This window comes from Scylla paramamosain, chromosome 26 (assembly GCF_035594125.1).
Source record: "Scylla paramamosain isolate STU-SP2022 chromosome 26, ASM3559412v1, whole genome shotgun sequence".
Classification (NCBI taxonomy): domain Eukaryota; kingdom Metazoa; phylum Arthropoda; class Malacostraca; order Decapoda; family Portunidae; genus Scylla; species Scylla paramamosain.
Window position 1 is genome coordinate 18910036 of NC_087176.1, and position 12125 is coordinate 18922160.

Consider the following 12125-nt stretch of genomic DNA (forward strand, 5'->3'; position numbering starts at 1 on the left):
GTTCGCCCTAGACCAATGAATCTATAATGCAGACAGTGTAATGCAGTGAAGTGAAGTGAAGTGAAGTGCAGTGTAGTGCAGTGGAGTAGATCAGTGGGGAGTAACTAGTGAATACAGTATATATACAAGATATAGTAGTATACAAGATATAGATAAATGCGACGAGGACGAGGAGCTTGTGCAGCACATCCTCCACAGCACAGATGAAGAGGAGCTCGCCAGACTATTTGTGCAGCAGCAAAAGGAGGTACAGGCCACGAAAAGGCTCACAAGTTGTATAGAGATCAGGCTGAACCTCGGCTAGCGCTACTGAGAGATTTCATTTGCTCAGTGAACCAGCTGGACGGCCAGCCTGCTGACCCACCCGTCACACGAGCCACAAGTGCAATGCCCACTGCCATTGACAACCAGTGGGCGACCGTGCGCTCAAAATCCTCCGGCTGGAACGAGTAGTGGAGGTCAAGAAAGCCAAAAAGCCTTAGGAGGGAAGCAGCCAGCGGATCTACCAGTGCCCCTCCACCTTCCAGTACCTAATCCCTTCCAACAGCTCCTCCCTATATTACTAGTGGCACGTCTGACGATAACTGTCGCCCACCGCTTTTAGAGTGTAGCAGAAGCAGCAGCATCAGCAGCAGAGAGGATGCTACTGCTAGCAACAACAGTGCCTCTGGGGGTGGAAGGAGAAGTGGAAGAAGAAGGGTTAGGAGGAACCCACAACAAAGCAGCTCCTGTGACGTACCTCAGGACTCTCCCTCTTCACGGCCCACATCCAACCCTGCCACTCGTTCACACGGCTTCACTCACCCCACGTGCCACATGGTGGCCAACAGGGACACAACACCATGAACTGCAACAAACGTGGCGGTAACGTCAAGTGCACTTACTGTGCAAGGAGGGGCCACACGATGGACAGCTGCTACGCCTAGGCAGCTGAAGAGCGGCAGAAGCGTCTCCTCAAACGTGTAACCACTGAGGTGAGGCAGCCAATCTCCTACCACTTGGCCTCCCCACCAGGTTTCTCCCACTCCCAGGCACAACCATAGCGGCATCAGTGGGGGCAAACAACAGGTTGGCAGTGGACGCCCCACAACCTTCTACTGAATAACCCTGGTGTCCCCTACCCGCGGTAAGGACTCCCCATCATGGCGGAGTCACCAAGGAGTGCAAGGAGTATGCTGACTGTCCTCTCAGCAAATGTTCGCGGCCTCCGCACAAACATCGGCGACTTCACCCATAGCTTTATCCTGAGGCACAGTGTGGACATCATTGTAGCCCTGGAAACTTGGCTAAACGATGAGGTCGAGCCGTCCTTCGGGAGGATCCGAGGATATACCCACTCGACCAGAAAGGACAGGCCTGAGCGAACTGGTGGCGGCGTAGCTGTATGCTTCCATGAGGGGATGCAGGCCCAGACGTTGCAAGTGGATACACCAGCGGTGATGGAGGCAATGTTCTTCCGAATAGTGATGAGGGATGGTGAAGGACTGCTGCTATGCGACGTATACCGCCCTCCGCGCCAAGGCCCTGGGTCCATAGAATTCCTCACAGACAACATGGACAACCTGCTGATGATGCACCGCTGCTCAAAAGTGCTCATCTTGGGTGACCTGAACCATCACCTGGAGCGGGATGCCTATGAGAGCCTCCTTACTATGCAGGGCCTGACGAATTACATCAGCGTCTACACCCACGTGCGGGGAGAGTCGCTTGACCCCGTCATTACTGATGTGCAGAAGGGGACTGTTGTCTGCCATCAGCTTGGGCCTGTGGGCAGCTCAGACCACTATACTGTCCTGACTGACATAAACGTGAGTGCGGCAAGTGATGAGGCCACAACCCGCTCCATCTGGCTGCGGGATCAAGCCGACTGGGCCTCTCTGCGTCAAGCTCTAAGCAGTACTGACTGGAACAGTCTGCTCTCTGGAGGAGCAGAGCGCAAAGCACGATCCGTCACCGCGCGTATACTCGCTTTGCAGGAAAAACACGTCCCACGCCGCTGCTTTAACTCCAAGCCCTCAGACCTCCCCTACTTTGGCTATCGCTGTTTCCTAGCTGCCGAGAGGAAATACTCTGCCTTGCTCCGGTACAAGAGCAATCCTTCACAAAGAAACAAGAACCTCCACCGGAAAGCATGCAGGCACATGGAGGCAACCAGCAAGTGGGCAAAAAAGGAGGTGGGAGACAGACCTCCGAGCCAAGCTGTGTAGGTCTGCAGTTGGAAATATGACCTGGTGGACCCTTGTGAAGGAGAGGCAGGGTCTAAACCACCAAGAAGCCATTCCTCTCCTCACCTGGCCAGATGGCTCTAATGCATCCAACAGCCGGGACAAGGCAGAGCTACTGGCTGAGCACTTCACGGCGAAGATGACCATCGACGACCCCGGGAGGCCTCCCCCGCGCCTGAAACAGGAGACTGCACGCTTTCCTACTCCTGCAGACGACAGGACAGCCATCAAGTTGAGTTTAGTCATAAATTCAACCTGATAAAGAAGTTGGGTGGGCGATGGCAGATTAACTTTTCCCCCAACAAGACGCAGGCAATGGTAGTGTTCTGATCTACAGCCGCCCCCCATGAGATGGAAGGGCGTGTGTGGTTTGGAGACACGGCACTGCCTCTTGAGGACCACATCAGGATCCTCGGATTGGACGTGGACCGAGAACTACGCTTCGGCCTGCACCTCCAGACCATCGCTCAACAGGCTTCCCTCTGCGTCTCCGCCCTGCGCAGAGTAGCGTCCTTTCTCGACAGCAGAGAAATACTCCTGCTGTATAAAGCACAGATTAGGCTTTACCTGGAGTACACTGCCCTGTCATGGATGTCTAGTGCACCCACGCATATGAGGAAGCTGGACAAAGTTGAGCGGAGAGTCACGCGGTTGGTGGAGGGCAACCATCTCCAGCCACCATCACAAGACCTGGCTCCCCTAGACTCCCTGGAACACCGGCAGGATATCGGAGTGCTTGTGGTGCTCCACAAGGCACAGGAACAGGAAGTGCCACACCTGACCAGACTGAAGCTACCATTACGAGTTGCCGGGAGGGACACGAGGACGGTGTCCACCACCGATCAGCTTGTGGACGTACAAAAGTCACGGTCTAGTCAGCACCTCAGGACATATACTGCAAGGACCGCCTGCCTGTGGAACACCTTCACCGCGGCCACACCAGCTGTTCAGCAAATGTCAACAGCGTAGGTGAAGCTGGTGGCCCACAGGTAGAGGGCGGCCCTTCCAACCCCGATGGTGCTGCTAGTGACATGAACACTTACCCTTTAAATGCCACCGTATATATATATTTTTTTTTCCTTTTGTAGACAATTTTATAATTATAAACGTAAATGTTGAATTTTTATCACGGTATACTCGTATAGTAATATTTAAGGTCTTGTAGATAGGGCAGGAGGCAAACTGATCCTTTAGACCTGTACTTTATGTATATATTGATGTTTGAATAAATAGAGAGAGAGAGAGAGAGAGAGAGAGAGAGAGAGAGAGAGAGAGAGAGAGAGAGAGAGAGAGAGAGAGATGACCTGTTACTGTGTTGGAGGGGGTGACGAGTTTGGCTTTAAGAGAGGAAACACTAATAATGATTTCTTAAGTCATTTGAAGTTATATAATGTGGTATATAACTTGCTCCATTACTTAGTTATTGTAATCCAGTATACATAGAGAGAGAGAGAGAGAGAGAGAGAGAGAGAGAGAGAGAGAGAGAGAGAGAGAGAGAGAGAGAGAGAGAGAGAGAGAGGACACAAGGGAAAAAGATATGTGAATCGCCACTGCTATGTCTACTGTGTACTGTTTTGATGATCTGACATTCCAGTCATCCAAAACCTGTCACGGAGAAGACACAGGTCCGTGGGAAAAATAAACGCGCGCACGTGTGTGTGTGTGTATGCTTGTCTCTCTCTCTCTTTCTCTCTCTCTCTCTCTCTCTCTCTCTCTCTCTCTCTCTCTCTCTCTCTCTCTCTCTCTCTCTCAAACATTGTGAATGAAAACATTTAGTAGTAGCAGAAGTAGTAGTAGTAGTAGTAGTAGTAGTAGTAGTAGTAGTAGTAGTAGTAGTAGTAGTGGCAATAGCAGTAGTAGTAGTAGTAGTAGTAGTAGTAGTAGTAGTAGTAGTAGTAGTAGTAGTAGTAGTAGCACCTCAGTAGTAGTAGTAGTAGTAGTAGTAGTAGTAGTTGTTGTTGTTGTTGTTGTTGTTGTTGTTGTTGTTGTTGTAGTAATTGTAGTAGTAGTAGTAGTAGCAGTAATAGTAGTAGTAGTAGAGTAGTAGTAGTAGTAGTAGTAGTAGTAGTAGTAGTAGTAGTTGTGTGTGTGTGTGTGTGTGTGTGTGTGTGTGTGTGTGACACGTTTCCACCCGTCTTTATTTATTTCTTATCTTACATGGGCATCAGTGGGTGTGATGGTAGCTGCCCCCGCCTTGCCGCAGTTTGCTGTAACGTGTTGTATGTTGTATGTGGTGCATGCGTGTATGTAGTAAGGATCTGGAGTTGTGAGGGTGCGTGTGTTTGTATCTTTTGTATCTTGTTATGTGAAAAAAAAAAATCCTCACGGGTCTGCCGTCGGCACGGTGATAGCGGCAGCGTCACCGCGTACGATAGCGAGATTGATTCGTTGCCTGAGCCAACAAGTCTCCCGCTTCTCTTCTGACTGTGTTGTGATGCGACATCCTAACTCTGTCAGGAATGAGAAGATCGCGGGTCCCAGCACGCCAATTGTTGAGGGGCTCGAAGCGGTAACGCTGGGCTAATGAGGCGTAGCGCGTTCGTTTGCGTTGCTCTGCTGAGCGGGCTGTGGCTCCATGGGTTATGGGTTGTGTGTGTGTGTGTGTGTGTGTGTGTGTGTGTGTGTGTGTGTGTGTGTGTGTGTGTGTGTGTGTCTGTGCGTGCCTGCCTGCCTGCCTGCCTCCTCTCTCTCTCTCTCTCTCTCTCTCTCTCTCTCTCTCTCTCTCTCTCTCTCTCTCTCTCTCTTAAGCATTAAGTGACTGAAAACATTTAGTAGTAGTACTATGGTCTGATTTTGAATTGAGTGTTCATGCGTTGTCCTTTCCGGGGATTCCCTGACCTGCGGTGTACCACACTTATACCAAGACACACTTCTAGTCAGGTACTTCCTACCTCAAAATTGAATGGTGTTGTAGTATATATACATTGTGATGCTCTAAAAAAGGCAAGTTACTGTAATATATGCTTTTTTTTAATGATACTTGCATTGTTTTTTTTACTTGACAACGTTTCCTCTAGGCGTTGTCACATTTCCATGGATGACCGAGTGAGGTCACACGGTCGATGTGACCGTGTTAATCCATGGTCACCTCCTCTAGTGCCGCCAGCTAGGATGGTAGCTATCTCTCCCGCTCCCTTTCGTCACCTGCACAGCCGAGAAAAAGATCTGATTTACTCTTTGGGGAAAGAAGAGGCTCATCAGGGGTCATTACTTGATCCAGGGGTCATTACTTGATCAAGAGCTGTTGCCCGAACAGCGAAAGGCACCAACGTGCCTTGACTTTTTTCTCGATGTTGGTTGGAAAAAAAATTGTAACTAAAGAATAGTGGAACAGGAGATAGATAGGCAAAAAAAGTTCAAGGCACCAGTACCAGATGAAATATATCCCAAAGAGCTTAAGGAATGCAAAGAGATTATTAGTAAGCCGTTAGTTTCTGTCTTTAGGAAATGAATTGAATTAGGTGAGGTACCAGTAATGTGGAGGCAGGTTAATGTAGTAGCCATCTTTAAGAAAGCAGATAAGACTTTAGCGTCTAATTATAGACCTGCCAGCTTAACTTCTGTTGTAGGTAAAATAATGGAGTAAATAATAGCGAAGAACATTAGGGAGCATTTAGACAAACATAACTTGATAAATCAGTCACAGCATGGCTTCACGAAGAGGAAGGCTTGCCTGACGAACTTGTTAATTTTTACAGCAAAGTGTACGAGGCAGTAGATAATGGTGATAGTTATGACATCTTACATGTATATCTGGACTTTAGTAAAGCGTTTGACAAGGAACCCCATCCAAGGCTAATGAGAAAGGTTAGGGCACACGTGACAGATGGGATGGTGTTAGGCTGGATAAGGTCTTGGCTAAGCGACAGGCGATAGAGAGTTGTAATAAACGGCTCTAAATCCAAGTGGGGTCATGTAATTAGTGGGGTGCCTCAGGGATCAGTATTAGGGCCATTTTTGTTTTTTTAATATATATCAGTGACTTAGTGGAATTAGTAGTGATGTTAGTAAATTTGCGGATGACAAAAGATAGGTAGATTGATTAGGTCAGAATCGGATGCCATCGCCTTGCACGAAGATTTAGATAGGATGAATGAATGGACGGACAGATGGCAAATGCAGTTCAATATCAACAAGTGCAAAGTACTTAGCGTAAGTAAAGGAAACCCACACTCTAGGTACACAATAAACAACAAAACTCTGGTAGGATCAGGGTGCGAAAAAGATTTAGTTATAGTTATTTCTGAACTCCGTCTAGGAAAGCAATGCATAGAGGCCAGAAACAGGGTAAATAGAGTATTATGATTCGTTTTTTAGGAGTGTTAAAACTAGAATGCCCGAAGTAATATTAAGTTATATTTGGCGCTGGTCAGACCTAACCTAGACTACGCTGTGCAGTTCTGGTCCCCACATAACAGGAAGGATATAGGTCTATTAGAATCAGTACAAAGAAGAATGACTAAAAGGATACAGGGGATGAGGAGTATCTCTTACAAGACGAGATTGAAGCTGTCAAATTTACATTCTTTAGAGAGATGTAGGTTAAGAGGGGACCTGATAGAAGTCTTTAAGCGGTATAAGGGATATAACAAGGGCGACGTAAGCAAAATTCTTAGGATCAGCAACCAGGACAGAACAAGAAATAACAGGTTCAGGCTCGAAAAATTTAAGTTTAAGAAGGAGATAGCAAGAAATTGGCTCTCAAATAGAGTGGTATATTAATGGAACGGACTCAGTAATCATGTTGTTGGTGCTGAGTCATTAGGGAGCTTTAAGAGAAGATTAGACGGGTTTATGGATGGGGATGATAGGTGGAAGTAGGTACGTATATTTCATAAAGGGACTGCCACGTGTAAGCCTGGTGGCTTCTTGCAACTTTCCTTATTTCTTATGTTCTTGATAAAAACAGAACATTATAGTTTAACGGAAATATCGTATCTAAAAGGAAACATATCACATTTGAAATAAATTCACAGTGAAGAGAGAGAGAGAGAGAGAGAGAGAGAGAGAGAGAGAGAGAGAGAGAGAGAGAGAGAGAGAGAGAGAGAGAGAGAGAGAGAGAGAGAGGCGGGTTATGTGTGGGGAGCGAGGTTATCAGCGACACAGGCTATAATCTGATAATTGGTCTAGTACAATGTTTGGCAGCGCCACGGGCAGGCGAATACCCAGAAAGGACAGTGCCTAAACGCGTAATTCAAAATGGCCAGACCATAGTAGTAGTAGTAGTAGTAGTAGTGGTTTTTTTTTTTTTTTTTTTTTTTTTTTTTATGTAGGAAGGATACTGGCCAAGGGCAACAAAAATCTAATAAAAAAAATGCCCACTGAAATGCCAGTCCCTAAAAGGGTCAAAGCAGTGGTCAAAAATTGGTGGATAAGTGTCTTGAAACCTCCCTCTTGAAGGAATTCAAGTCATAGGAAGGTGGAAATACAGAAGCAGGCAAGGAGTTCCAGAGTTTACCAGAGAAAGGGATGAATGATTGAGAATACTGGTTAACTCTTGCGTTAGAGAGGTGGACAGAATAGGAGTGAGAGAAAGAAGAAAGTCTTGTGCAGCGAGGCCGCGGAAGGAGGGGAGGCATGCAGTTAGCAAGATCAGAAGAGCAGTTAGCATGAAAATAGCAGTAGAAGACAGCAAGAGATGCAACATTGCGGCGGTGAGAGAGAGGCTGAAGACAGTCAGTTAGAGGAGAGGAGTTGATGAGACGAAAAGCTTTTGATTCCACCCTGTCTAGAACAGCAGTATGAGTGGAACCCCCCCAGACATGTGAAGCATACTCCATACATGGACGGATAAGGCCCTTGTACAGAGTTAGCAGCTGGGGGGGTGAGAAAAACTGGCGGAGACGTCTCAGAACACCTAACTTCATAGAAGCCGTTTTAGCTAGAGATGAGATGTGAAGTTTCCAGTTCAGATTATAAGTAAAGGACAGACCGAGGATGTTCAGTGTAGAAGAGGGGGACAGTTGAGTGTCATTGAAGAAGAGGGGATAGTTGTCTGGAAGATTGTGTCGAGTTGATAGATGGAGGAATTGAGTTTTTGAGGCATTGAACAATACCAAGTTTGCTCTGCCCCAATCAGAAATTTTAGAAAGATCAGAAGTCAGGCGTTCTGTGGCTTCCCTGCGTGATATGTTTACCTCCTGAAGGGTTGGACGTCTATGAAAAGACGTGGAAAAGTGCAGGGTGGTATCATCAGCATAGGAGTGGATAGGACAAGAAGTTTGGTTTAGAAGATCATTAATGAATAATAAGAAGAGAGTGGGTGACAGGACAGAACCCTGAGGAACACCACTGTTAATAGATTTAGGAGAAGAACAGTGACCGTCTACCACAGCAGCAATAGAACGGTCAGAAAGGAAACTTGAGATGAAGTTACAGAGAGAAGGATAGAAACCGTAGGAGGGTAGTTTGGAAATCAAAGCTTTGTGCCAGACTCTATCAAAGGCTTTTGATATGTCCAAGGCAACAGCAAAAGTTTCACCAAAGTCTCTAAAAGAGGATGACCAAGACTCAGTAAGGAAAGCCAGAAGATCACCAGTAGAGCGTCCTTGACGGAACCCATACTGGCGATCAGATAGAAGGTTGTGAAGTGATAGATGTTTAAGAATCTTCCTGTTGAGGATAGATTCAAAAACTTTAGATAAGCAGGAAATTAAAGCAATAGGACGGTAGTTTGAGGGATTAGAGCGGTCACCCTTTTTAGGAACAGGTTGAATGTAGGCAAACTTCCAGCAAGAAGGAAAGGTAGATGTTGACAGACAGAGCTGAAAGAGTTTGACTAGGCAAGGTGCAAGCACGGAGGCACAGTTTCGGAGAACAATAGGAGGGACCCCATCAGGTCCATAAGCCTTCTGAGGGTTTAGGCCAGCGAGGGCATGGAAAACATCATTACGAAGAATTTTAATACGAGGCATGAAGTAGTCAGAGGGTGGAGGAGAGGGAGGAACAAGCCCAGAATCGTCCAAGGTAGAGGTTTTAGCAAAGCTTTGAGCAAAGAGTTCAGCTTTAGAAATAGATGTGATAGCAGTGGTGCCATCTGGTTGAAGTAGAGGAGGGAAAGAAGAAGAAGCAAAGTTATTGGAGATATTTTTGGCTAGATGCCAGAAATCACGAGGGGAGTTAGATCTTGAAAGGTTTTGACATTTTCTGTTAATGAAGAAGTTTTTGGCTAGTTGGAGAACAGACTTGGCATGGTTCCGGGCAGAAATATAAAGTGCATGAGATTCTGGTGAAGGAAGGCTTAAGTACCTTTTGTGGGCCACCTCTCTATCATGTATAGCACGAGAACAAGCTGTGTTAAACCAAGGTTTAGAAGGTTTAGGACGAGAAAAAGAGTGAGGAATGTACGCCTCCATGCCAGACACTATCACCTCTGTTATGCGCTCAGCACACAAAGACGGGTCTCTGACACGGAAGCAGTAGTCATTCCAAGGAAAATCAGCAAAATACCGCCTCAGGTCCCCCCAACTAGCAGAGGCAAAACGCCAGAGGCACCTTCGCTTAGGGGGATCCTGAGGAGGGATTGGAGTGATAGGACAAGATAAAGATATGAGATTGTGATCGGAGGAGCCCAACGGAGAAGAAAGGGTGACAGCATAAGCAGAAGGATTAGAGGTCAGGAAAAGGTCAAGAATGTTGGGCGTATCTCCAAGACGGTCAGGAATACGAGTAGGGTGTTGCACCAATTGCTCTAGGTCATGGAGGATAGCAAAGTTGTAGGCTAGTTCACCAGGATGGTCAGTGAAGGGAGAGGAAAGCCAAAGCTGGTGGTGAACATTGAAGTCTCCAAGAATGGAGATCTCTGCAAAAGGGAAGAGGGTCAGAATGTGCTCCACTTTGGAAGTTAAGTAGTCAAAGAATTTCTTATAGTCAGAGGAGTTAGGAGAGAGGTATACAGCACAGATAAATTTAGTATGAGAATGACTCTGTAGTCGTAGCCAGATGGTGGAAAACTCAGAAGATTCAAGAGCGTGGCACGAGAGCAGGTTAAGTCATTGCGCACATAAACGCAGCATCCAGCTTTGGATCGAAAATGAGGATAGAGAAAGTAGGAGGGAACAGAAAAGGGGCTACTGTCAGTTGCCTCAGACACCTGAGTTTCAGTGAGGAAAAGAAGATGAGGTTTAGAAGAGGAGAGGTGGTGTTCTACAGATTGAAAATTAGATCTTAGACCGCGAATGTTGCAGAAGTTAATGAAGAAAAAGTTGAGGGGGGTGTCAAGACACTTAGGGTCGTCGACGGAAAGGCAGTCCGACCTGGGGACATTTATGGTCCCCTCCCCAGATGGGGACTCCGAGGCTGGTGTAGGAGTCGCCATGATTTTAAAATTTTTTGAGTGAAGGGTGTGTGTGTTATTAGGTGCTTGTAGTTTTGTGTGGAGGAAGAGAGTTGTCTTTAGAGGGCAGGCTGTGACTACCCCCTTGTGTTGTGAGACACAAAGGGAAACGTTCAGTGAGGTCACAACTGGGTTTAATGATAAGTTCACAGCACCCCCTGAACAGTGCTTTAGACCTCACTGGGAGTAATTATCGTTTCGGCAGGTGTCTACTGCCTCCTCCTATTATTATTATTATTAGTAGTAGTAGTAGTAGTGGTATTATTATTATTATTAGTAGTAGTAGTAGTAGTAATAGTCCTAATTGTAGTATTAGTAGTAGTAGTAGTAGTAGTAGTAGTAGTAGTAGTAGTACTAGTAGTAGTAGTAGTAGTAGTAGTAGAAGTAGTAGCAGTAGTAGTAGTAGTAGTTGTTGTTGTCCTAATTGTAGCAGTAGTAGTAGTAGTTGTAGTAGTAGTAGGCATAGTAGTATTAGTAGGCATAGTAGTTTTTTTTTTTTTATGTAGGAAGGATACTGGCCAAGGGCAACAAAAATCTAATAAAAAAAATGCCCACTGAAATGCCAGTCCCATAAAAGGGTTAAAGCAGTGGTCAAAAATTGGTGGATAAGGGAGGGGAGGCATGCAGTTAACAAGATCAGAAGAGCAGTTAGCATGAAAATAGCGGTAGAAGACAGCTAGATATGCAACATTGCGACGTTGAGAGAGAGGCTGAAGACAGTCAGTTAGAGGAGAGGAGTTGATGAGACGAAAAGCTTTTGATTCACCCTGTCTAAAAGAGCAGTATGAGTGGAACACCCCCAGACATGTGAAGCATACTCCATACATGGACGGATAAGGCCCTTGTACAGAGTTAGCAGCTGAGGGGTGAGAAAAACTGGCGAAGACGTCTCAGAACACCTAACTTCATAGAAGCTGTTTTAGCTAGAGATGAGATGTGAAGTTTCCAGTTCAGATTATAAGTAAAGGACAGACCGAGGATGTTCATTGTAGAAGAGAGGGACAGTTGAGTGTCATTGAAGAAGAGGGGATAGTTGTCTGGAAGGTTGTGTCGAGTTGATAGATGGAGGAATTGAGTTTCTGAACAATTGAACATTGAACAATACCAAGTTTGCTCTGCCCCAATCAGAAATTTTAGAAAGATCAGAAGTCAGAAGTCGTTCTGTGGCTTCCCTGCATGATATGTTTACCTCCTGAAGGGTTGGACGTCTATGAAAAGACGTGGAAAAGTGCAGGGTGGTATCATCAGCGTAGGAGTGGATAGCACAAGAAGTTTGGTTTAGAAGATCATTAATGAATAATAAGAAGAGAGTGGGTGACAGGACAGAACCCTGAGGAACACCACTGTTAATATATTTAGGAGAAGAACAGTGACTGTCTACCACAGCAGCAATATAACGGTCAGAAAGAAAACTTGAGATGAAGTTACAGAGAGAAGGATAGAAACCGTAGGAGGGTAGTTTGGAAATCAAAGCTTTGTGCCAGACTCTATCAAAGGCTTTTGATATGTCCAAGGCAACAGCAAAAGTTTCACCAAAATCTCTAAAAGAGGATGACTAAGACTCA

The 12125-nt window shown here is 46.0% G+C and overlaps 1 protein-coding gene across 1 annotated transcript; it reads left to right on the top strand.

Moving 5' to 3' along the window:
- The first annotated feature begins 2576 nt into the window (after positions 1 to 2576).
- Positions 2577 to 3194, top strand: LOC135113858 (uncharacterized). Its single transcript, XM_064029481.1, has one exon. The coding sequence runs from the start codon at positions 2577 to 2579 to the stop codon at positions 3192 to 3194; it is 618 nt and encodes a 205-aa protein (XP_063885551.1).
- The last annotated feature ends 8931 nt before the right edge of the window (positions 3195 to 12125 follow it).

Bases quoted from the DNA above. Each gene is read 5' to 3' on its own strand.
- LOC135113858 (XM_064029481.1), top strand. From the start codon at position 2,577: ATGGAAGGGCGTGTGTGGTTTGGAGACACGGCACTGCCTCTTGAGGAC.